General features: G+C 43.1%; 1 protein-coding gene across 1 annotated transcript in view; it reads right to left on the bottom strand.

Moving 5' to 3' along the window:
* The window catches only part of TRPM6 (transient receptor potential cation channel subfamily M member 6), a 127,695-nt gene extending 104,297 nt beyond the window's left edge, over nucleotides 1-23,398 (bottom strand). The window contains exon 1 of the mRNA XM_072150941.1: nucleotides 23,178-23,398. Within this exon, the coding sequence (XP_072007042.1) occupies nucleotides 23,178-23,195 (18 nt within the window). The 5' untranslated portion in view covers nucleotides 23,196-23,398. The remainder of the gene's footprint in view (nucleotides 1-23,177) is intronic.
* Between the last annotated feature and the right edge of the window lie 4,106 nt (nucleotides 23,399-27,504).

Raw genomic sequence — 27,504 nt, 5'->3', positions numbered from 1 at the left:
GCATGGCCAAGACTGAAGAGCTAAGGCATGGAAGGCAGGAAGATAGACAAACAGACTGCTGATAAGACAATTGTTGGTGCAATTATGAGAAAATGTCTCAATCAGTGGCTCTATGTAAGATCTCACCTCATGGAGCAAGGGTGATATTGAGAATGGTTAGCAATCAGCCCGGAGCTGAACGGGAGGCCTTGGTCAAGTGACCTGGGAACCACAGTTTCTGTAATGCACTAGTCACTAGACCATTATGGATTCAAATCTTACAGGAAATGCAAGATTCCCCTGCTAACACCAGCACAAGCCCAATAAAAGTTCACCACTGACCATCTGGATAACCCAGTGGTCATGTGGTCAGATAATACCAAAATAGAACTCCACAGGCCGTGTTTAGAAAAATGACGAGTACAACCCCAAGAACATTGTTCCTGGTGTGAAGCATGGGGGTGTGGAAACATCATAGATTTGGGATGTTTTTTTTTTCCAAAGGAGACATAACCCACACACATGGGTGTATTAATGATTGGATCTTCCAGCATGACAATGACCCAACACACAGCTAGTGCAACACAGAGCTAGTGCAACCAAGGAGTAACTCCGTAAGCAACCTGAAAAATTGGAAGAAGATCTGAATGCAGGAGTGGGTCAAGATCCCCGCAGCAGTGTGTACAAGCTTGGTCAATAACTACAGGAAACCTCTGACCACTGTATTCACAAAAGTTTCCATACCAATTATTAAATTCTGTATTTCTATTGTACCCAATATGTATTTCATGCAATAAAATGCAAACTAATTATTTAAAAGTCTCATAGTTGAAGTGTACCTACGCTTAAAATGACAGACCTCTTTGTAGGAGGCAAAACCAGCAATGTATCAAATACTTACTTTCCCCATCGTATAGAAGACCCTGACTTTTATATTGACAAAAAAAAATTCTAAAGTTATGGTGCCTGGAAGGTGACATGGGAAAAAGTTTTCTTTCCCCCAAAAAGATTTTTTTTTTTTTATTTAGGAATTGTAAAGAATACAACCCTAATATGTCCACACTGGAACAGAAGATGTCAGAGCTAGACTAATAACTTACTTTTTATTAAAGGGACGAATTTATTCATGTTAGAAACATTGACATGATGGCTTATATGCCGATAACCCCTGCTCAATTGCATATGCCCTCTGCCTGCTTACTATAAAGGTTGGCCTTTGGTGAAATGCATTCAGGCAACATATTTTCCCAAAAAGGTCTTGATTATGAATCAGGACACTGCAACATGTTTAGTTTATATGTGAATCAGGAGCTGACAGATTCCCTTTAATTGTGCCTTTGACATTGAAGCTTTTAATTGTAACATTTCAACACTTTCGGGAGAAGGGTTAAATCTTTCTGTAGTTATAAAAAGACCTGGCATGATCACTGTGCCCCTGACGAGTGCAAAAACATACCATACCTGTTTTTCAGCATAGGGAATAAATAGTAACACATGGACAGAACACAATATTCTGGTAACTGTATACCCTGCTACATGCTACCACAAAGTGTTTGCATTCTCTTTATATTAATTACCATTGCCAGCACTGAGCCGCCTCGTGCAATGAACAGAATTAACATTTTCCCGCAAGCTGGGCTGTCTGGCACGAGGCCTTACCAAACATGCACAAGCTTAAAAATCACAGCACACATCGTTTCTTTATGTTGGTAAACAAGTAAGGGCGTTCCTGGTTTGATGAAAATGTATTGGGGGATGTACAGTGCACAAAAACAACACAAAGAGGTTGTTCAGTATCAGCAAACAAAAATATTTTTTAATGAAAAGTTATATAATTTTAACATATTTCGGTCCTCACAGTTTTCTAGATCTGCGCTTGCTGTTGTATAAAAGGAAGTTTCAATATTTATAAGTGAATAAAAAAACTCTTCAAAAGTCATGGTCATGGGATTGCTTACATTATCGGAAATGCTGCTGAATTAAACCCAGCAGTAATCCCATCCCACCATACCTAAATTGCCGTATGGAAATCACATGTGTATAGTCAGTGATTGTGGATATGCTTTTATTTACTTGAAATAAACATTTTCCTTCAGTCTGTCCTGAGGCTACATATTGAGACCCTTACAGGGTTTGGCGACTTACTTACTTACATGTTTTTTGCAATGTGTGCAAGTAATTTATACACACAAATTACAAAAAAAAAATATACATCTAATAAAAGTTCCCAGAAAATAAAACTATTTTATGTTCAATCAAATTTATTTAACAAGAAAAAAAACATTTACAAGCAAAGTAACAGTAACAACAAACTATGGTTGTACCATCACAAGTCAGTCCTAGACCGGCCCAGTAAGCCATAAAACTATTTTATGAACACTCACAGTCAGTAAGAGGCTCCTTTAGCCCCGCACAATAATAACACTTTAGTTTGCAAACAGTAGTATGGTAAGGCAATCTGGTAAATGTGAACCAGTCTCTTATACACAGGGTCATGTGTTCCAGCTGTCCAATCACAGCCATGCCCAGACTTTTATTAAAACTACCATTCTAGTCCTCTTACTGGCATGAAAAAGTTATTTCAAAGTTTAAAATAAATTAAAAAGGCAAGAAAAACAAAATCCCTTAGAGTGGTCTTTTAAAAATAAAAAAGTGAAAGTGAATATTAGGCAATTTACCATACAGGGCTGGATTAAGGTTGGAGGGGGCCCCTGAGCGTAAAATGTGGTGAAGACCCCTACAGAATGTAATCCAGAGGGTACACACAATCGCTATATAACTATAACTATTTACAGCCCCCCAGTAATCACTACATGCAGCCTCCCAGTAACCCCTATATACAGCCCCCCACAATAATATATATACAGCCCTCTCAGCATAATCTATATACAGCCCACCCAGAAAAATCTAGATACAGTACCCAGTAAAATAATAAAACTTTGCTTACCTTCTCCCACTCCTCCGATCAAGTCCCTCCTCTTCTGGCAGGTCAGACATCTAATGAAGTGGCCGCAGTGTGTGACAGACTGCGCCACCTGCACCAAGACAACTTCCTGCGCACTCCGATGTTAACTTAAATGTAACGTCCGGTAAACTACCGGCAGTTTGGCAGTTATCTAGGATTGACATTATGGCCCTAAAAGGGCCCCCTATAGTCTCCTATAATTTGTCTAATTTCTATCTATATATTTCTATCTAGCTTTTTGTAAATCAGACTTGAACAACTTTATGAATTGACAAAGGCAGCACATTGTAGGAGAAGTGGAGAGGGTAAGGAAGAGTCACAAAAAACTGCACAAATCAGCTGATGCAACAGTCTACAGACAAGTAAAATCACCTGAGAACAGGTACAACCACACAGATAAATCCCCCCAATTGTTTGTAGTAATTATATAAAGCTGACTATCATTATATGGGGAACTGGCAATAGAGGGAGTATTACTTATTTCTATTTACAAATACTTAAGTTTTTGTACAACTTGTAGTGTAGCAATAGAAGTTGCTAATGTAGCAGTGGCAACAGAGACCCTAAACCAGAGCAAAAGAAGGACATGGGACTTGTATAGACAAGTTACTTTATTATTAGAGATGAGCGAGCACTAAAATGCTCGGGTACTCGTTATTCGAGACGAACTTTTCCCGATGCTCGAGTGCTCGTTTCGAGTAACGAGCCCCATTGAAGTCAATGGGAGACTCGAGCATTTTTCAAGGGGACCAAGGCTCTGCACAGGGAAGCTTGGCCAAACACCTGGGAACCTCAGAAAAGGATGGAAACACCACGGAAATGGACAGGAAACAGCAGGGGCAGCATGCATGGATGCCTCTGAGGATGCTTAAATGCACCATTATGCCAAAATTATGGGCAACAGCATGGCCATGACAGAGTGACAGAATGAAGCTAGATAGCATCTAAAACATCCAATAATTGACCCTGACACTATAGGGGACGGCATGCAGAGGCAGCGGCAGCAGCGGAAGGCTAGAGAGTGGCATGGCGACATACCCTAAATGGACTCAGGCTTCAAACCAATGGGTAGCAGAGAGGAACCAAAGGAGGTGAGCAAGAAGCGCTCAAATAATATTGGTACATGATAAAAGTTTGCCAGTATATTTTGTGGATTACACAGCAGGGTGGCGACAAAGTTAACATGGAAGCCATGAAAACAATCCAAAATTCTGCCTGACACAGCTCGTTTGATAAGGGGACGATGTATGGAGGCAGTGAACTAGTAGTAGATTAAAGGTGCTGCAGTTAAAACTATGTTAGTTGGTTCTTGGCATGGAGCTGGCGCTCCGCTGCCAGGCGAGCTTTCGCCAATCCAAGCCCCTGTCTCTAGGCTACTCCCCAAACAGCACTTCTAAGAACCTTTCGGATAAGATCAAGTGTAGTAGCGTTCTTATAAGTTTGGGATATGGCGGGTGAGGGGAATGTAAACATCTGCGCAAGAAGCGCTGAAATAATATCCGTAAATGAAAAAAGTTTTCCAGTATATTTTGTGGCTTACACAGCAGGGTGGCGACAAAGTTAACAAGTTTGATGTGGAATGCCCTGCAATAGCTCTTGGGCGGTGTGCCTTTTATCACCTAGGTTCAGCAGTTTGAGCACCGCCTGCTGTCGCTTAGCAACGGCACTGCTGCTGTGCCTAGAGCTACCGACTGATGGCGCCATGCCCACGGATGGTAATTCGGAGGAGGAGGAGGTGGAGGAGGGGTGGGAGGATTTGGAGGTATAGTAGGCCTTTGAGACCTGGACCGAGGTAGGCCCCGCAATCCTCTGCGTCGGCAGTATATGACCAGCCCCAGGGTCAGACTCGGTCCCAGCCTGCACCAAGTTAAGTGTAGTAGCGTTCTTATAAGTTTGGGATATGGCGGGTGAGGGGAATGTAAACAGATGCGCAAGAAGCGCATGATGCGCATGGAGCTGGCGCTCCGCTGCTAGGCGAGCTTTCGCCAATCCAAGCCCCTGTCTCTAGGCTACTCCCCAAACAGCACTTCTAAGAACCTTTTGTATAAGATCAAGTGTAGTAGCGTTCTTATAAGTTTAGGATATGGCGGGTGAGGGGAATGTAAACAGATGCGCAAGAAGCGCTGAAATAATATCCGTAAATGGTAAAAGTTTGCCAGTGTATTTTGTGGATAACACAGCAGGGTGGCGACAAAGTTAACAACTTTGATGTGGAATCCATGAAAACAACCCAAATTTCGGCCTGACAAACCTCGTTTGATAAAGGGACGATGTATGGAGGCAGCTATATGGACGACTTTTGGAGGTAGCAATGGAGACAACGTGTGGAGGCTGCTATGGAGACAATTCAATTTGGATAGTGCCTGTATGTGGCAGTCCAAAAAAATTTTCAAACCAGAGGAGCAGGTAGGTGGCCCTCCAGAAAAATGGAATAGATTGAGTGCCTGTATGTGGCAGTCCAAAAAAATTTTCAAACCAGAGGAGCAGGTAGGTGGCCCTCCAGAAAAATGGAATAGATTGAGTGCCTGTATGTGGCAGTCCAAAAAATTTTTCAAACCAGAGGAGCAGGTAGGTGGCCCTCCAGAAAAATGGAATAGATTGAGTGCCTGTATGTGGCAGTCCAAAAAAGTTTTTAAACCAGAGGAGCAGGTAGGTGGCCCTCCAGAAAAATGGAATAGATTGAGTGCCTGTATGTGGCAGTCCAAAAAAGTTTTTAAACCAGAGGAGCAGGTAGGTGGCCCTCCAGAAAAATGGAATAGATTGAGTGCCTGTATGTGGCAGTCCCAAAAAATTGTTTAAAACAGAGGACCGGAAAGGTGGCCCTCCAGAAAAATTGAATAGATTGAGTGCCTGTATGTGGCACTCCCAAAAATTGTTTAAAACAGAGGACCGTGTCGGTGGCCCTCCAGAAAAATTAAATGCATAAAGTACTATACCTAGAGCCAGTGGGCCCTGTCAAAAAACAGCCAGTTTCCTCTGCTTTACTGTAGAAAGAGGAGGAGAAGGAGGAAAATGAGGAGGAGGAGGAGTGGATAAATTATTCAGGTTGAGCTTCCTTCACCTGCTGGAGATTTGAAATTAGGAGAAATCCATGCTTTATTCATCTTGATAAGCGTCAGCCTGTCAGCGCTGTCAGTCGACAGGCGTGTACGCTTATCGGTGATGATGCCACCAGCTGCACTGAAAACCCGCTCTGACAAGACGCTAGCGGCAGGGCAGGCAAGAACCTCCAAGGCGTAGAGCGCCAGTTCGTGCCACATGTCCAGCTTTGAAACCCAGTAGTTGTAGGGAGCTGTGTGATCATTTAGGACGATGGTATGGTCAGCTACGTACTCCCTCACCATCTTTCTGTAAAGATCAGCCCTACTCTGCCGAGACTGGGGACAGGTGACAGTGTCTTGCTGGGGTGACATAAAGCTGGCAAAAGCCTTGTAAAGCGTACCCTTGCCAGTGCTGGACAAGCTGCCTGCTCGCCTACTCTCCCTCGCTACTTGTCCCGCAGAACTACGCACTCTGCCGCTAGCGCTGTCAGAAGGGAAATACTGTTTCAGCTTGTGCACCAGGGCCTGCTGGTATTCATGCATTCTCACACTCCTTTCCTCTCCAGGGATGAGAGTGGAAAGATTTTGCTTGTACCGTGGGTCCAGGAGAGTGAACACCCAGTAATCGGTGCTGGAATAAATTCTTTGAACGCGAGGGTCACGGGATAGGCAGCCTAGCATGAAATCTGCCATATGCGCCAGAGTACCAACGCGTAAGAATTCACTCCCCTCACTGGCCTGACTGTCCATTTCCTCCTCCTCCAACTCCTCCAACTCCTCTTCTTCTGCCCATACACGCTCAACAGTGTAGGACTCAACAATGGTCCCCTCTTGTGTCTCGCCAACATTCTCCTCCTCTTCCTCCTCATCCTCCTCCACCTCCTCCGATATGCGCTGAGAAACAGACCTAAGGGTGCTTTGGCTATCAACAAGGGAATCTTCTTCCCCTGTCTCTTGTGAGGAGCGCAAAGCTTCCGACTTCATGCTGACCAGAGAGTTTTTCAACAGGCCAAGCAGCGGGATGGTGAGGCTGATGATGGCGGCATCGCCACTGACCATCTGTGTTGACTCCTCAAAGTTACTCAGCACCTGACAGATATCAGACATCCACGTCCACTCCTCATTGTAGACTTGAGGAAGCTGACTGACCTGACTACCAGTTCTGGTGGAAGTTGACATCTGGCAGTCTACAATCGCTCGGCGCTGCTGGTAAACTCTGGATAACATGGTCAGTGTTGAATTCCACCTCGTGGGCACGTCGCACAACAGTCGGTGAGCGGGCAGTTGGAGGCGGCGCTGCGCTGCCCTGAGAGTGGCAGCATCTGTGCTGGACTTCCTGAAATGCGCACAGATGCGGCGCACCTTCGTGAGCAAATCAGACAGATTGGGGTATGTCTTGAGGAAACGCTGAACTATCAGATTTAACACATGGGCCAGGCATGGCACATGTGTCAGTCTGCCGAGTTGCAGAGCCGCCACCAGGTTACGGCCGTTGTCACACACAACCATGCCTGGCTTCAGGTTCAGCGGTGCCAGCCACAGATCAGTCTGCGCCGTGATGCCCTGTAATAGTTCTTGGGCGGTGTGCCTTTTATCGCCTAGGCTCAGCAGTTTGAGCACCGCCTGCTGTCGCTTAGCGACGGCACTGCTGCTGTGCCTAGAGCTACCGACTGATGGCGCCATGCCCACGGATGGTCGTTCGGAGGAGGAGGTGGAGGAGGGGTGGGAGGAGGAGGAGGCATAGTAGGCCTCAAACACCTGGACCGAGGTAGGCCCCGCAATCCTCGGCGTCGGCAGTATATGACCAGCCGCAGGGTCACACTCGGTCCCAGCCTCCACCAAGTTAACCCAATGTGCCGTCAGAGATATATAGTGGCCCTGCCCGGCAGCACTCGTCCACGTGTCCGTGGTCAGGTGGACCTTGTCAGAAACGGCGTTGGTCAGGGCACGGATTATGTTGTCTGACACGTGCTGGTGCAGGGCTGGGACGGCACATCGGGAAAAGTAGTGGCGGCTGGGGACCGAATACCGAGGGGCGGCCGCCGCCATGAGGCTGCGAAAGGCCTCGGTCTCTACTAGCCTATAGGGCAGCATCTCCAGGCTTAGCAATCTGGAGATGTGCACATTAAGGGCTTGGGCGTGCGGGTGGGTTGCACTATATTTGCGTTTCCGCTCCAGCGTCTGGGGTATGGAGAGCTGAACGCTGGTGGATGCTGTGGAGGATCGTGGAGGTGACGATGGGGTTTTTGTGGCAGGGTCCTGGGCAGGGGGCTGACTATCAGCTGACACAGGGGAAGGAGCAGTGGTGTGCACGGCCGGAGGTGAACGCGCTTGTTGCCACTGAGTGGGGTGTTTAGCATTCATATGCCTGCGCATACTGGTGGTAGTTAAGCTAGTAGTGGTGGAACCCCTGCTGATCCTGGTTTGGCAAATGTGGCACACCACAGTCCGTCGGTCATCCGGTGTTTCCTTAAAGAACCTCCAGACTTCTGAAAATCTAGCCCTCGCCGCAGGAGCCCTCGCCACGGGAGCTTCACTAGTTGACACATTTGGCGCTGATGCACCAGCTCTGGCCCTGCCTCTCCGTCTGGCCCCACCACTGCCTCTTCCAACCTGTTCTGGTCGAGGACTCTCCTCCGTCTCAGAAGCACTGTGTTCACCCGGCCTCTCAACCCAGCTTGGGTCTGTCACCTCATCATCCTCCGATCCCTCAGTCTGCTCCCCCCTCGGACTTCCTGCCCTGACAACAACTTCCCCACTGTCTGACAACCGTGTCTCCTCATCGTCGGACACCTCTTTACACACTTCCACTACGTCAAGAAGGTCATCATCACCCACAGACTGTGACTGTTGGAAAACCTGGGCATCGGAAAATTGTTCAGCAGCAACCGGACAAGTGGTTTGTGACTGTGGGAAGGGTCCAGAAAACAGTTCCTCAGAGTATGCCGGTTCAAATGGCAAATTTTGCTGGGAGGGGGCAGACTGGGGGGGAGGAGGCTGAGGTGCAGGAGCTGGAGGAGTGCCGATTTCGGTGACATGGGTGGACTGCGTGGAAGACTGACTGGTGGACAAATTGCTCGAAGCATTGTCGGCAATCCACGACATCACCTGTTCGCACTGTTCTGGCCTCAACAGTGCTCTACCACGATTCCCAGTAACTTCAGACATGAACCTAGGGAGTGTAGCTCTGCGGCGTTCCCCTGCTCCCTCATAAGCAGGTGGTGTCTCACCCCGCCCAGGACCACGGCCTCTGACCCCTGCAGTAGTTGGACGCCCACGTCCCCGCCCTCGTCCTCTACCCCTAGCCCTCGGGTTAAACATTTTGAAAATGAGAGTTATAACTTGTATTTTTTTTTTCACTTTTTTTTTTGTGTTTTTTAGTTTTTAAAACCAAACGATGCTATCCTATTGCTATGGCTATTTTCTAGCCAAGTATTACAGCACACTACTATGCCAGATGAGATGACGCTGAGTTATGAAAAAAATAAACGTAAAATAAAAAGAAACTGGCAGACTGTGCCTAATTCTACTCAAACCCCTAATAAATTTTCCCACTTTGGTGTTTGAGGTGGATATGTGTGTCACTAAGAGCTAAACACAACGGTAGCAAGTCCCCCTGCTAATTCCTCACAATATGGTACTAGCTGCAAATAAAAAAAAAAAAAAATTATAACGTTATTGTAGCCCTAAGAAGGGCTGTTGGGTTCTTTTAGAATCACTCCTGCCTAACAGTAAGCTAATAGAACACCCTAACGCTTTCCCTGAGCAGCAGCAGCTCTCTCCCTAGCGGCATCCAGACAGAGAATGATCCGAGCAGCGCGGGCAGCGGCTAGTCTATCCCAGGGTCACCTGATCTGGCCAGCCAACCACTGCTATCTACGTGTAAGGGTACCACGTCATGCTGGGTGGAGTGCAGAGTCTCCTGGCTTGTGATTGGCTCTGTTTCTGGCCGCCAAAAAGCAAAACGGCGGGAGCTGCCATTTTCTCGAGCGGGCGAAATACTCGTCCGAGCAACGAGCAGTTACGAGTACGCTAATGCTCGATCGAGCATCAAGCTCGGACGAGTATGTTCGCTCATCTCTATTTATTATATTATCCACTATAGTATTTTCTCATTTAACCCCTTGCTGTCAATGCTCATTTTGCATCTGGCATTTCTGTGTTTCTGCTGCCTCCTTTCAAATTATAAAAAAAACTTTTTTACTTTTCTATTTACAGAAATATATCAGGGCTTGTTATTTTGGAAAAAAAAACTTATAAAATGCAGTGAAATTGAAATGCATTTTCATAACTATCACTGTGCAACATAAACTGCACAACTTCTGAATTGCAGAGCAAGGTAAATTTACTGCTCTTTTGTTACAGTCAGCTGAATAAAAGTTATGTTTTATACCGTACACATCATACCATCTTTACCAATATCAGCGAGTCTTTTCCAGGGCCTAGGCGGTACACACAGGGGTGTAACAATCGCAGCAGATTGGCAGCTGTCACTGCCATCTGTTACCAAATCACTTGCTCGGCATACCTAGGCAAGTGTCAGCCCACACTACTGCTGGTACTCTCAGTAGTCTCCATTCCCAACAGAGGCTCCTGCTATTAAAACAATAGAATAATACTCAATGTAGCATTAGCGACCAAGAGAACTATTCCTGAAAGTGGAATAGTTCATAGGAACAGTGAACTACTGTGTTTAGCTGACGAATGATGTATCTGTACATCACACGTCGGCTGCGGGTGTATGAAGAGGGCTCACGGGCTGAACACTGTAAATGCCTCCGGCGAATCCCAGTGGCACCATCTCACAGTTGATTGCCGCCCCCTGTGAAGTCATCGTGGGGAAGGGGGGGGAATTTTAGGGGGTCAGCGATTGGTTACCATTACAGCCTCAGGCATCAAAAGACTCGAGGATCTCTGGTTTTAACTCATCAATTACAATGTGCTATTTGTACATTGTAAATAGATGATGTGTAAAATCCCTATATACTGTAGTATGGCAGTATATGGTAGGATTGATTAGACAGCCTAGGGTTAAAGTACCCTAGGGGGTCTGAAAAACAGTTTAAAAAAAAAAATCTAAAAATTCTAAATCACCCCCTTTCCCTATTACTGTTATTAACCCCTTATCACCGACACTAGTTTTCATCTCAATAACCAGGCTCGATATTTCAAATCTGACATGTCTCATGATAATTGGTTATAACTTCGGAACGCTTTTAACATATCCAAGTGATTTTGAGATTATACTTCATGTTAGTTGTAAAATTTAAGTGATAACCTTTGCGTTTTTGCTCTAAAAAAAAAAAAAAAGTGAAAAAATTCTTCATTTTCAAAGTTTGAAATGTTCTACTTTCCAGGCAGGAAGTAAAACGTTTGATGCCCATTTTCTCCCGAGTGTACTGATACCCCATATGTGGTGGTAAACTGCTGTGTGGGCGCACGGCCGGACATAGAATGGAAGCTGCGCTATTCACAGCAGATTTGTTTTGTCACATTGTACAAGCTATTAATATTAATTTTTAATTTTTGTTAATGTGAACATATGAGGGCTTATTATTTACAGGATGAGATACAATGTATAGATAATTCATTTTGGGGTGTATAGCTTATTCATGAGATTTTATTAACTATTTCAAGGGGGACATAAACAAAATCATCAATTTTTATTTTGGATTTTTATCACTTTTTTTCTCCCGCTCACCGTAACGTAAAAATAATATTTTATCTTTAGTTTCTGATGATTGCGGTGATACCTCATTTATATAGTTTCTTATCTTTGCTCAATTTTACTGAGCAAAACCAAATATTGGAGAAAATCGCATTGTTTTTACAATCGACAACTTTTCAGGGCCATAACTTCTGTATTTTTCTGTTGTCAGATCTGGTTGAGAGCATATTTTTTGTGAAAAGAGTTGTTCTTTTCAGTCGTATCATATTAGGGAATGTAGCTTTTTTTTATCACTTTTTAGAACATTTTTTTGTGATGGTGTTTGATGAAAAATTGTATATTACAGGAAGTATTTCATGTTTTTTTTTACGTTGTTCACCGAGCGGGTTCAATATTGATTTAGATTTATTGTACAGATTAATACGGACGAGGTGATACCAAATATGTACTTGTTTTGTGTTTTATATACTTTATTTGCATTATATGTGTAACTAGAGAGATTATGGGACTTTTATTTTATTTATTTAATTATTAGTAGAAAATGATTTAATCTTTTTTTTTTTTTTTACTTTTTTTACATTTTCCATCCTTTGGCTTGCACAAGCGATCATCCAATCGCTTGTTTAAGCCTTTACACTGCAATACACTTGTATTGCAGTGTATAATGTAAGTAACTGAGCATGCTGAGCCGGCAGCCCCGGGTCACTCATCGGAACCCAGGGCTGCAGCAGGAGGGATTGAATCCCCCGGTAAGCAATCTGGGGGGGGGGGGGGGGAGGTCCGATCCACGCTGGGGGTTAAACACCTTGGATCAGAGTTTTTCAGATGCCGGGTGTTAGTGCCGGGTCTGGGCTGTGATATCACAGCCTGACACCCACAACAGCGAGACCCGGTGTCCCGAAATCCCCATGATCGTACCAACTCAAATTAATAAAGTAGACATGTCATTTGGGTCTCTCAGTGAAAGGCGTAAAATCCAAGCCCACAAGAAAATGGTGCAAATGCATTTTTTACACCAATTTCACTGCATTTGTATTTTTTTTCCTGATTCCCAGTACACAACATGGAATATTAAATACCGACACTATGAAGTATAATCTGTTATGCAGAAAACTAGCCTTCATTATGACCCTGGCATATCAAATGTCTATTTCGTTTTGCAGATGTGGTAGACCACGTCTCCAGGATAATACTTCCCTTTCAGACCCTCTCAATACCACCACCTGCAAATCTGTCATTTATTGCAAACCTTGGGAAGCTCCGACGCAGTCTCCAAGCCTACCCCTTTCATACATTTGAAAAAACATTTATACTCCAGAATGATACTATTGCAAAGTACAACATGTCCCGCAAAAAACAAGCCATCAACCAGCTCCATAGGCAAAAAAGTAAAAATGTTATGCCACTTGGAAGACAGCGATGCACAAATGATAGATTTTTTCCCCACGTTGGGGTTTTATTTGTCAAATTTAGTAAAACCTAATAAAAAATATTCAAGTATGGTATCCCCGTAATCTTATTGACCCATAGAATAAAGATAGCATGAACATTAGGCATATACGATGAACACCAAAAAAGCAAAAAATCCAGTACAGAATTGATGCTTTTCTACTCCTGCCCTCAAAAAATGGTTCCTAAATTTTCAACAAGAGGGGCTCCCAACCCTAAAATGTTAACAATGGAAAAAGCATCTCATTCCGCAAAAAAAAAAATAAATAAATAAAAAAGCCTTCATATGGCCCCAATAGCGAAAAAGCTAACATTTTATAGCTTGCAAAGGGGCCAATGGGAAAACTAAAATCCTGGCAGCTGCAGGGTGCTCCTTCCCTTGTGCGCCTTGCTGTGCACCCATAAAACAAGTAATGGTCTATGGGGTCTATGTACTCGGGAGAAATTGTATAACAAATTGGAAGATGGGTTTGCTATTTTTATCTTTTGGAAATGTGTAAATTTTAGGGCTAAATGAAGGTATAACCGACACAATTTGACCATTCTAAATTTCACCTCCATTTTGATTCAATTCCTATGAAGATCTCAAGGGGTTAACAACCTTCCTAAAAGCTGTTTCTGATAGTTTGAGGGGTGCAGATTTGAAAATGAGTTTATTATGTAGGGGGTTGTTAATGCAAAATATGTAAAATTTCATTCAAAACAATAATTATCCCCAAAATAGTAAATTCTGAAAATCCAGAAAAGCTATATTCGATTTGCCGCGTGACATCAAAATAAATTATCCAGACATTTTAAAAATGATGAAAATGTAAAGTAGGCATATGGGAAATGTAATTCAGCAATTTATTTAGGTGGTAAAATCAATTTGCCTGAAAGGCTAGGATTTCGAAAATGGCAAAACGCAAAACTTATCAGCCAACATTGAACCACTAAAATGAAGTACAACATACAAGAAAAAAAAAAAACACAACAAAAACAATCTCAGAATCCTTTTGTTAAGTAACAGTGTTCAAAAGTTAAAACCATATAGAGCGAAGCAAGTCAGAATCCAAAAAAAATCAGACTGAGCCTTATACTACAAAATGGTTATTTCCTCAAGGGGTTATAGAGTCTCCCTTGCTCAGTTGTCATCTGTCACCAGATTGAAAGTAAGTGCTGGTATTAGAACATGAGCTCACAATTCTGTAGCATCTCCCCTTATCTTCTCCTAAGAGGCTGACGTACATGGAGACAGTGTTATACTGCACCAGATTTATCATCCAGCATCCAGTGCAGTGTAAGGCTGTCTGTCTAATTCTTCTTGGGTTTTGGCCCTCAACAACTTGCATTGATCAAAACATCTGAGAGGTTTTTCTGTCAGCAAGATATGGGTAAAGCTGTATAATACAGTTTTTCTGCCTATTGCAATACAGTGCCATACTGAACTGCCGTTTAACATTAACTTCATAATAGTTAGCATAGCATAATGATATAGCACAAGGGGGTTGGTATATATACACTCACCGGCCACTTTATTAGGTACACCTGTCCAACTGCTCGTTAACACTTAATTTCTAATCAGCCAATCACATGGCGGCAACTCAGTGCATTTAGGCATGTAGACATGGTCAAGACAATCTCCTGCAGTTCAAACTGAGCATCAGTATGGGGAAGAAAGGCGATTTGAGTGCCTTTGAACGTGGCATGGTTGTTGGTGCCAGAAGGGCTGGTCTGAGTATTTCAGAAACTGCTGATCTACTGGAATTTTCACGCACGAATGGTCCGAAAAAGAAAAAACATCCAGTGAGCGGCAGTTCTGTGGGCGGAAATGCCTTGTTAACGCCAGAGGAGAATGGGCAGACTGGTTCGAGCTGATAGAAAGGCAACAGCGACTCAAATCGCCACCCGTTACAATCAAGGTAGGCAGAAGAGCATCTCTGAAAGCACAGTGCGTCGAACTTTGAGGCAGATGGGCTACAGCAGCAGAAGACCACACCGGGTGCCACTCCTTTCAGCTAAGAACAGGAAACTGAGGCTACAATTTGCACAAGCTCATCGAAATTGGACAGTAGAAGATTGGAAAAACGTTGCCTGGTCTGATGAGTCTCGATTTCTGCTGCGACATTCGGATGGTAGGGTCAGAATTTGGCGTTAACAACATGAAAGCATGGATCCATCCTGCCTTGTATCAACGGTTCAGGCTGGTGGTGGTGGTGTCATGGTGTGGGGAATATTTTCTTGGCACTCTTTGGGCCCCTTGGTACCAACTGAGCATCGTTGCAACGCCACAGCCTACCTGAGTATTGTTGCTGACCATGTCCATCCCTTTATGACCACAATGTACCCAACATCTGATGTCTACTTTCAGCAGGATAATGCGCCATGTCATAAAGCTGGAATCATCTCAGACTGGTTTCTTGAACATGACAATGAGTTCACTGTACTCAAATGGCCTCCACAGTCACCAGATCTCAATCCAATAGAGCATCTTTGGGATGTGGTGGAACGGGAGATTCGCATCATGGATGTGCAGCCGACAAATCTGTGGCAACTGTGTGATGCCATCATGTCAATATGGACCAAAATCTCTGAGGAATGCTTCCAGCACCTTGTTGAATCTATGCCATGAAGAATTGAGGCAGTTCTGAAGGCAAAAGGGGGTCTAACCCGTTACTAGCATGGTGTACCTAATAAAGTGGCTGGTGAGTGTATATATACACACACTGTATATTAATTTACTACCACCCTTTCCCTTAATATCTATTCTTTTGAGCAAATTAATTACTCATAGTTCAGATTTGTATAGCGGAAAACTATCCATTTTATACTGTATAAAGCCATTGGTATGGACATACCACAAGAGACTTTAAACTGTTGTAGACACACACATAGGATAGGTCAGGTTATCAATTTCAAATGCGGGGTGGGAGTCTGAAAAAATATGTTCAACATTTGTTGAAAGATACAATTAACACATTTATAAGAGGGGGGAAATAATTCAGTCTAGTTAACAAAGAATTTTATAACACATATTATCAGGGATACAGTATATAATTGATAATTATAATCCTGCAAAGCTGATATTCACTTAAAAAAACTGCAGATATAGAGTAATTAGCACTAAGTTTCCATTGATTTGTTGGCAAAAGACTGAATACAAAAGATATGAAAAACCTTGCTGCCAGTGCACAAGTGAGGGTTACTGAGGTCATAGAAATCAATAGGCCAACAACAAGTAGTAAACACTGTTTTTCTTTTAAATTTATGTGCAGTAAATCGATTTAAACCGATCCGACCTCTTACCAAATAAGAGGTCGGATCGTGTATCACACCCCCAGCACGCCCCTGCCATCAGTCACATTGTAGGAGAAGCCGGCAGCATCGCATCGCTGCCGGCCATGTCAGTCCAGGCCGTGGCCGCAGCCGCTGTTAGTGCGTTGCGGTCGCATCGCGGAGAGCCCCTAATGAATACCGCCGACTGCCAGCACACCAGATACACGATCAGATCTTTATTTGGTAAGAGGTTGGATCAGTTTAAATCAATTTACTGCACATAAATTTAAAAAAATAAATTGCTAGGGAGAAAGGGGCTGGGGGGAATATTATGGGCGGGCACATTTGGTGGGTGGGTTTTCCGGGGTGACAGGTCCTCTTTAACCCCTAGGGGACACAGCATCTTTTGGCCTAAAGGACGCGGACCCATTTTTCAAATCTGCCCTGTGTCACTATAAGTGGTTATAGCGTGGGAACGCTATGAGAAATCCAGGGGATTTTGAGATTGTTTTCTCGTGACACATTGTACTTCAAATTAGTTTAAAAATTTGGATGAAATCTTTTGCGTTTAGTTATGAAAAAAAACAAAATTTGGCAAAAAATTGGAAAAATTCTATATTTTCAACGTTCTAAATTCTCTACTTTTGATGCAGATAGTCATAGCACCCAAATAAATTCATAACTTACATTTCCCAAATGTCTGCTTTATGTTGGCATGGTTTTTTTAAGATTCCACATATTTTACTAGAATGTTCTGAGGCTCAGAATTTAGGTATCATTTTTCACATTTTTTGTAAAATCACCAAAACCCGTACTTAGATGGACCTGCTCAACTTCTAATTGACACTGAGAGGCCTAAATAATAGCTAGACTCATAAATTACCCCATTGTGGAAACTACACCCCTCAACGTATGAAAAACCACTTTTAAGAAGTTTGTTAACCCTTTAGGTGTTTTATAGGGGTTAAAACAAAACGGAGGTGCAGTCTGAAAATTGTAATATTTTTTCACAATACACTCATTTTGGGTGGAAAATTAAACATTTACAATGGATTAAATGAAAAAAGGCTCCACAAAGTTTGATACCCAATTTCTCCCGAGTACACCGATACCCTATATGTGGTGGTAACCTGCTGTATGGGCACACGGCCGGGCATAGAAGGGAAGGAGGCGCCATCCAAATCAGATTTGCTATGTCACATTGTACAGGCTATAATTTTTTTCTTTTTTTATTGAGGACCTATAGGGGCTTATTTCTTTTGCCACATGAGATGCACTTTTCTTGTACATAATTTTGGGGCATCTATAGCTAATTGGTGAGATTTAATTAAAGCTTTGTTGGTGGAGGAAATGAAAATCGTCAATTTTTAGGAACATTTTTATGTGGTTTTTTTTTGGCCGTTAACCATACCATAAAAATAGTATATTATTTTTATTCTATGGGTCGCCACGATTACAAAAATACTTCATTTATATATATTTTTAATTTTTTCCCATTTTTACTGAATAAAAAGTAATTTGGCAAAATTGTTGTTAATTTTAGCATCACCGTCTTTCATATGCATAACTTTTTTATTTTTCACCTCACAAATCTGTTTAAGGGCTTATTTTTTGCGAGAAGGATTGTTCTTTTTAGTGGTCTTATTTTAGATTGCGTAACTTTTTTAAATCACTTTTTAGAGCATTTTTTATAGGGTATTAATTAAAAATTATCTTTTTTTCGGAACGTTTTTTGCGTTTTTTTCCTCCGGCGTTTACCGTGCGGGTCCAGTAACAATTCTGTTTTATTATGCAGATTGTTACGGACGCGGCAATACCAAACATGCGGGGGTTTTTTGTGTTTTTATGTTTTTTATACTTTATTAAGTGTTTTTATGGGAAAGTGACATTTTAGGGGCTTATATTTTTATGTATTTATTTTTTATTTATTATAATGTGTAGTGTTAAGTGTTTTTGCATAATTTTACTTCTACATACTTGAACTTAAACCAGTGATACTCTGATCACTGGTTTAAGTTCAATACACTGCTCTACAATACTATTTTATTGTAGAGCAGTGTAAACTGTCTGAGCAAGCTTGCGCATGCTCAGACAGTTTACAGCCAGACCCGGAAGGGTTCTGGCTGCCATGGAAACCGGGCAGCTCCGGGGCACATGCCAGTCCTCGGAGCTGCCCAGGAGAGGATCGGATCCCCCGGTAAGCGGCACGGGGGATCCGATCCATAGGGGGAAGACCCTTACACGCCGCGGTCATGCTTGACCGCGGCGTGTAAGGGGTTAACACCCGCGATCGGAGTCGGCTCCGATCGCGGGTGTTAGCGCAGGCTGTCAGCTGTACTAGACAGCTGACAGCCGCTGCTTCTGGTACCGGCTCCGTTCGTGAGCCGGTGCCAGAAGCAGGACGTTATAGTGCGTCCTGGTGCGCTAAGTATCTAGCCACCGGGACGTACTATAACGTCCTGGTGCGCCTAGGGGTTAATTGCTGACACCTTTGATAACTATTACAGCTGTTTATTGTAGCCTAAAGCTAAAGTGCAGCAACTTACCAACATCCGGAGGTCCGTTTGTAACTAGCGGTAGTCTGTAAGTCGGGTGTTCTTAAGTAGGGGACCACCTGTATTTGTTATCCATATATAATAACATGTCCACAGCAAGTGTCTCCCTTTACATAAATGCCCCCCCCCCCCTCCAAAGCAGGGTTCTCTTTTTTTAAAAAAAAAAAAAAAAAAAGAAAGAAAAGGAATGCTGGTTTCTTTCTAAACTTGAGTTTATATTCACTTCTACTCATGTTGGACCTTAGAACATAAATTACATCTTGTCACCGGTGGTTATACTCTCACACTTGGCACCTTTGTTAAATGTAGATAACGTAACTAAACGATAACATTAGTAAGAACACCTTGAACAGAATATATGAATATTTCCTGAATAATACAATTTGTTTTGATCCTTTATCTCTGTTTGTAATGTGATGTACTCAAATCAAACAGCAAAACATAACTTATTAAAAAAAAAAAATTTATTGAGGTTATGCAACTCTTATCAGATGATATGCAGATACAAAGTTTGTCGGAAACTCCTTGGTAGAACTATTGGAAGACTCATGAAACAAAGTAAACTTTAAAATAATAGCAAATACGGTAAATTATCTAAATACCATATAACCAGTCCAAAAACACAACAAATGTCATCAATAAGCGCAGACCGCGAACCCACATTACTACCACCCAATCCTGTTGCTGCCAATGTTTGTGGCGCTTTCCCCTCCATATACCCCCAATATGGACAGTGACATCACTAGGGACCCCCCTCCTGCTAAGCGATAGTGGAGGCCAGAGGAGGGAATATGTCGCATCTGACTTACACTGAGTGTATATGCAGCTGGGCAGGAGATGGCAGGGTGTTTTACCAACCAGGTGAACCATCCTGTATTTTACACAGTATATGACATATATTGTAGGCAAAAAAGATGCTTTATGTTAAAATTCACACTTTCCTGCCATATACGCTCAACGTATGAAGAAAACATGATGTGACCCTAGCCTTATATGGAAAGCATTCCAAAGTTATAGCCCACATTAGGAAGAATAACAATACCTCAGAGGGCAACATTGAGGCCCCTTTCACACTTGCATTTTTCACGCGCGTGCTTTTGACGCGCAGAACTTGCATTGCACTCTGACCCATTGTAATCAATGGGTCTTTTCAGACTTGCATTTTTTTTCATGCGCACACGAGCGGTTTTTTTAAATGCACGTTTAAATCTCGACATGCTCTACTTTTGCAAGTCACGCGCGTGAAAAATGCACCATGCAAGTCTATGGAGATGCATCAAAAACGCATTTTCACGTATTAATTGCCGTAGAAAAGATAGAGCTCAGCCCTGAGTCCATTTCACGCGCATTATCTGCGCGTGAAAAACGCATTGAAATTGCATTGAAAACGGGTGTGAAAAACTGAGACACTGAACAAACTCTGACTGAAAACTGATTGCACTCAGATGAAAAATGTCACTTTTTCACTGACCAAACCCTGATCGCACCCTGATCAAACTCTGACGTGATCTGCAACGCAAGTGTGGAAGGGGCCTTACACTGATATTGCCACAAAGTTGAAAAGATATACACCTGTCTTGCAGATCATTGCATGATGTACCCCTTGTGGAAGGGTGGTGCCTGCAGTGAGCAGGCACAGCCACTACATCATTATGGATGGAGCGCTGTTCTTCCAGCTCTATCTATATTGTAAAATGGATAATTTGTTGATGATGCCAGGTGTCATACTCCAACTAGGTCATTAATTGGGGTCAGAAAACCTCTTTAAGGTCATAGTTAAAAGGGACAGGATTGTTGCAGGGGAATGGTTTGCTGCCAACCCACAGAATATTATATTAGCAACATTGTGGAAGAATTTGTACAGATCCCATCCACATGCTGCTATAAAACCCCACACTGCAAACTGAGTTCTCCTGTGGATTTTGAATCCATAAATATGTTTATTATTGCTTCCGAAGGGTGCAGATTTCTACTACAGAAATGCAAAGAATAAACTACACTGACATGATGGAGTGAAGCTCCTGCTTAAAAGTGCTCCAAAAACATCATCATAATTATGTCAGATTTCTGCCCATTGAAAATTAAAAGTGTTGCGCCTTCCTACTCCACTTACCAATTTGGCCAACTAAGACTAAGATTTATTAACATTAGGTACGTTTCTGTCTAGATGTGAACGCCTGTGCATACTTTTATTTTGGCGAATTTCCCATTCCGCGATGGACCTTACACATCTGTATTAATGTGTCTATATGAGGTGTCTTTTGTCTGCATGCACGTTTCTGTGCACATATGTATCTTGGTATGTATTCACATTAGGTACGCCCTAGTTTAAAATGTGAGCAACTGTGCATACTCTTATGTTGGCTAATATCCCATAAAGCAGTGGTGGCAAACCTTTTAGTGGCCGAGTGCCCAAAAAGACACCCAAAACCCCCCTTATTTATCGCGAGGTGCCAACCAAAAATTAACTTACTGCTCCATGTTCTTCAACAATCATATTGAACTCCTGAGGACAGCAACACAGTATAAAGATGGAAAATTTGCATCATTTTAGCTTCTTTCCAGTGTCCCTCTGTAGACCTGTAGGGGCCAGCAGGAGGTCCTCCAAAGATAAATCGGCCTTGTATATTTATTCTCCATCTTCCTACAGTCCCAAGTAGTGAAGTAAGTATCAAAATATGACTGAAAGCAGCATTTTCTAAGTTACTTGGAACTGCAGGAAGATTCTTCGAGTCCTGTCTGGTGTGCTGGGGCGATGGCCCGGATGCCCACAGAAAGTGCTCTGAGTGCCACCTCTGGCACCCGTGCCATAGGTTCAAGACCACTGCCATAAAGCATTGCAAACTTATGTGGGTGGTACTCACTTGAGTTACGTCCAATGAAGTTCACTTCCTTTTTGTACATAACATGCATTATGTCACTATGTTTTAAGGCTGCGACTAAGGACCATGTACGGTCCAAAGCGCGTCAGATTATGTGACTTCTGGGTATTATGTTTTTAACCCTTTTTCAATAAAGTGACGGTATTAACTGTTACATTGCCGACACTGCAGTCCATCCAGAAGAAAGGAAACCCTTGCATTATACTTCTGTATAGTAGCAAAGACTCCCGCCTGTACAATGTGTGCATTTAGTATTCATGTGCACTCAACCTAAGTTTAAAACGGGTCGTCCAACTTTATTAAATACTCTGGTGGAGAGCAGCATCAAAAAAAAAAACCTATCTTACCTCCTCAGGTACTCTCTCGCTGCCGTTCATCGGAGCCATGCCTCCTTTTGTTTACAAGGGCACGGCACCTCTGCTCTGATAACTTCCAACTGCCTGGCAAGCCCAACCCGTCCCTGGTCCCAGCATCTGATACAGCGCTGGGACAGGGGACGGGTGGGTGTTCCAAACACCTGGAAGACAAACAGCGGTACAGGAGACCGGGAGCACCACAGGAGGTTAGTACAGGTATTTTCATTAAAGGGGGAAAAACCCTTCAATGAAATGTGGGCTCAAATCCACTCTTGGAAATACTTTGGAACTAGTTGCACAAAAATGTTTGACTTTTGTGCGACTTTGCAAACCCACTGCAAATTACCCCACAAAAATCACTGCAAATAAAACTCAAACTCACAAACCCATCAAAGACAAATCAGAAACTAAATACATCTCCCTGTATCACTGTGTTATAAACAATACATATCCTAGCTGTATGGTTACCATGGAAACGCTGCTGTCAGCAACAGTAGATGAACCCTTTTTTTCTTATAACAAAATAGGCAAGCAAACCCAGAGATGGCATAGCAGATCATCTATAGCAATAGACAAACAGTATGTAATAATATATCTTGTTGTATATATGTAGCAGGGTAACCAAATGTGTAACACATCATGAGGATGCCATAGTAACATCAAATATCTGGTATTTTCTGTAATCCACAGCAAAGCTTCTGTGTCAGATGTACCTACATTTTAGTCATTACCAGTGCATAATCCTAGTATTTCTACATCATTTAGTTACATAACATCCATTTCTTATCAAGCAGTCAGCTAAAAGGAAAATCTACTGTTATTTTAGGCGGAGAAGTGAATTAATATCACTAGTTGTTAAGTATACATGTATAATCCTCACTGAATGGCTTTAATAACAGACAGTCTGCTGTGGGAATGTTAGGATTCTCAGTGTAATCTTAGCTGTATACAAACTGGCTAGCACTATATAAAAGTTTCCCTGTCTGGTAAATGACTCTATAGGGAAAGTATGGTTACTATAACTTACCTTCAGCTGCACTTTCATGGTGTTTGATGAGATCTCCTGAGGGATTCCCTAGGCACTGATCCTCCCAGTCCTTTCATGCAGGGGGCAATGAGCAGCTTGATATGCCCCCTCTTCAGGGAAACACTTGCAGCTCTAGAGGCAGCAGGAGGTGGGGGAGGAGGTGCCTTCCCACTTGCACCTAGATGAGCACATCTCCAGGTAAAGGAATGATCCTTGATCTGCCACTGCAATCTGAGCCTCATTTATGGCTCCCTCTGCAGAGCAAAACTACACACAAGTATGAAATAAGCACAGCTAAAACAAGTACTAAGGAAAACAAGATAAAATACTGACTACTGTGCACTGTAGGTTTGGGGATACACTTAGAACTTTAGTAGTAACACATGTTGCTGTGATTTTTAGCTACGTTCATATAATTCTATGGCATAATACAAGAATACCTCCCAATCATCCTGGATTCAGTGGGAGAGTCACCAATAGGAGATATGTCCTGTCCTCCAGACACAGAGGGGCGGCATGGTGGCTTACAGCCTTACAGCGCTGGGGACCTGGGTTCAAGTCCCAGGGTCAACATCTGCAAAGAGTTTGTATGTTCTCTGCGTTTTTGCGTGGCTTTCCTCCAGGTCCTCCGTTTTCCCCCCACACTCCAAAACATACTGGTAAGTAGATTAGATTGTGAGCCCCATTGGAGACAGGGAATGATTTGGTAAGCTCTGATCAGCGCTGTGTAACCTGTGTGCGCTATATTAATAAAGGAATTATTTATTTACACAGAGACTGTGGGGGTCATTCAGTAAGGACCCGATTCACGTTTTCCCGACATGTTACCTGAATATTTCCGATTTGCGCCGATTATCCCTGTATTGCCCCGGGATTTGGCACAATCGATCGGATTGTGGCGCATCGGCACCGGCATGCACGTGACGGAAATCAGGGGGCGTGGCCAAACAAAAACCCGACGGATTCGGAAACTGCCGCATTTAAAAAAAAAAAAGTGTTGCGGGACTTGCACTTACCTTCACCAGGAATAGGCCTGTGAACTTCAGGGCATTCCAGCGGGCCTCGGGGAACTCTAGCGCAGCAGCGCCACCTGGTGGTTGTCAGAGGAACTACCTTAGTGAATCACGGCCGAACCCGAATCCACCGTAGAGAACGCGCCGCTGGATCGTGAATGGATTAGGTAAGTAAATCTGCCCCTGTGTGATCAGCTTATGTGTGGAGCAGGTATGATGATATGATGTCATCCTGCCTGCCAGCTTCAATGTGACACACAGAAGGAGAGAAGGGGAGGAGGTAAGTATCTGGTCTTTATTATTTTATTAAGTAATGAAGAGAGGTGGCCACAGTATGAAAGAGCTGCTGGGGGAAGGGGGGGGGGTAAAGTATAAAGGGGAGCTGCTGGTGGAGGCCAAAGAATGTAGAGGAGCTGCTGGGAGGAGGGGCATAGTTTGAAGGGGAGCTTTTGGGGGGGCCCAGCATGGAGGGGAGCTGCTGGGACAGCCATAGTATGAAGGGGATCTAATTGCAGGGGGATAATGTATGAAAGAGATGGGGCAACAGTATGAAGGGGGGCAGATGGGAGGGCACAATATGAAGCAGGGAAAGGCATATCGGTGTCCTACACAGTCAAGACCGTGGCAAACCCCCCCCCCCCCCCATTAAATTTTGTACCATGACAAAAACACCATACACAGCCCCCAGGAATATTGGATAAATAATATGTACAACAAGACATATCACATTTACATAGGCCTTATGTTCAACATGGCTATGTATGAGCCATCTGCCTGGGCCGCAAAATTCAGAGTAGGTCCTATTCTTGCACATGACAGTGTTTTCTCTTGTCATTGGAGTATGAATGGAACTAACATGTCAATTACAACAAGACCTCAAACAACAGACCACAAAGCTGTTGTTTGCTGCCTGTGATTTGCACACATTTAGGTGTAGGAGGTCTAAAGGTAAAAACACAACCAAGCATAACATGTATACTAAAAAACAACCATAACATTTCTTGAAAGTGTTATGACCTAAAAGGGATTGTCCAGTATAAAGAAAAAAAACAACTGGCACTCCCGTGCCATCGATCATCACTGGCTGCTGTTTGTATAAAGAGGCCAGTGTTGATGTCACATTGGCAGTCATATCTTCTGCCTGAAATTGCTGCCGCAGTATGTGCGCTGCTCTCGACACTACAACACTACCTGTCTCTATATACAGCAGCAGGAGGTGAGGGGTGGCACTAGGGGAGGAAGGACCATTTCTTACCCCCTGGACCCATACAGTATATAAAAAAAAGGTTTAAATCCCGTTAAAAGAAAAGTGACAAAAAGATACAGAGGGAATTCTATGCCACTGTTCTGGTGTAGAACCACAGAAATAATTGCAATAATCCTTATTTTTGCGGCTACACCACCTTGGAGGGCACAGGTGCTGGGGAAGTGGGCTGACACACGGCGTGCTTGCATACTTTTTAAAAACCTAGATTTTACACAAAACTAAGCCAAGTTGGACCTGGTGTCGTTTTGCTCGATGTTGCAAAAGAGGTGGGGGGGAATGGCACTTATCCTGGCACGCAAGGTGAGGTGAAGAAACTGTACAAAATTTTAGATGTTATTTCTTCCTTTATCCTGCAAGAACACATACATTTTAGGGCTGAATAAAAGTCTCTGAACGTCCAACAAACGTCCAAAGAAAATAAAGTAAAATCATACAGTCATGCCAACATAAAGCATAGATATGATAAATGTATAGTTTTATTTACTGAGAAATGTTCTTCTAATGCTGTTGCTGTCAGGGATTTGAAGAGTTAATGGAATCATGAGATAGCTGTGTGCCTGAGAAACTTTTTCAATGTACATCAAATCCATCCCGTACCCAGGCACTAACTGATAATGAGAGAGAAGCCCGTATGAGAATATGAGTATAACTAGGCAGATGTTGCCAGGTGGATGCATGCCCAAAATCAGATGGAACCAATGAGGAATATACGAATATTATGGCAAAAGGCCACAATTATGTACTTTATTTACAAAATGTTGATTGAAGTGGAGACAGATAACACCTGATGCTGCATCTTGTCTCCTCCCATGAGATTAATAAAGACTAACCTTCAACAGACGCATTTCTCCACATTTCTCCACTAATGACCAATAGAACATCAGTATGCCATGTCAGTATGCCATGTCCAACTCCCTCTCGGTACTAGAACCAGCTCACCACATGCTGCTGACAGGGAGCCAGGTAATGTGAAATAAATTATTATAAACTACTGAAATGATTCAGAACGCTGACAAAGGCATTTTTATAATCAGCATAGCATAGGCAATTGGAACCTATTACCAGCTAATAATAACATTCCTGGTGACAGGTGCACTTTAAGAGATTTCTAACATGCTATAAGCATACAGTGGGTACGGAAAGTATTCAGACCCCTTTACATTTTTCACTCTTTGTTTCATTGCAGCCAATTGGTAAGATCAAAAAGTTTTTTGCTCATTAATGTACACTCTGCACCTCATCTTAACAGAAAAAAAACTGAAATGTATATATTTTTGCTAATTTATTAAAAACTGAAATATCACATGGCCACACCCATTGCTCAGAATTGAGTAGAAGCAGCTTTTGAGCTAGTACAAGATGTTGTAAAGCTACTACTTTGTTATTTTAGCTGTGTGCTTAGTTGTGTGCTGTGTCTTGGACAGTGAACCTTTGGCCCTGTCTGAGGTTCAGAGCACTCCAGGATATCTCTGTACTTGTCCTCATTTATCTTTCCTTCAATGGCAACCAGTCATCCTGTCTGTGCAGCTGAAAAACACCCCTTTAGCATGATGCTGCCACCACCATGTTTCAATGTTGGGATTGTATCTGGCAGGTGATAAGCAGTGCCTGGTTTTCTCCACACATACCACTTTGAACTTTCAATCTTTATCTCATCAGACCAGAGATTCTTATTTCTTATTGTCTGGGAGTCCTTCATGTGCAGGGCCGCATCTGTCATAAGGCGAGATGAAAATCTCGCCTCAGGTGGCAGAATGCAGAGCCCTTTAAGGAGCAGCAGAATGTGCTACTAATGTGGACGTTTCGGTCACCTATTGACGCCCGAATTGCCTGCCAAGTAAATAAATCGCACCTGTCTCTTTAAGACACAGGCAGGGACATGCAGGTACACAGGCGGCGTTTGATGACGTCACGCCGCCTGTGTCTCTGAAGGGAGCCCCTGCGTATATAAACATATGGGGGACAAATACTATTTATACTGCGGGGCCTCTGTATGTAACTAAGCTTCACGCAGGTATATATGGACTATACACTCACCGGCCACTTT

The sequence above is a fragment of the Engystomops pustulosus genome, chromosome 1, assembly GCF_040894005.1.
Source record: "Engystomops pustulosus chromosome 1, aEngPut4.maternal, whole genome shotgun sequence".
NCBI lineage: Eukaryota > Metazoa > Chordata > Amphibia > Anura > Leptodactylidae > Engystomops > Engystomops pustulosus.
The sequence above is the reverse complement of the archived record's forward strand: the minus strand, read 5'-3'. Positions and strand labels throughout refer to the sequence as shown.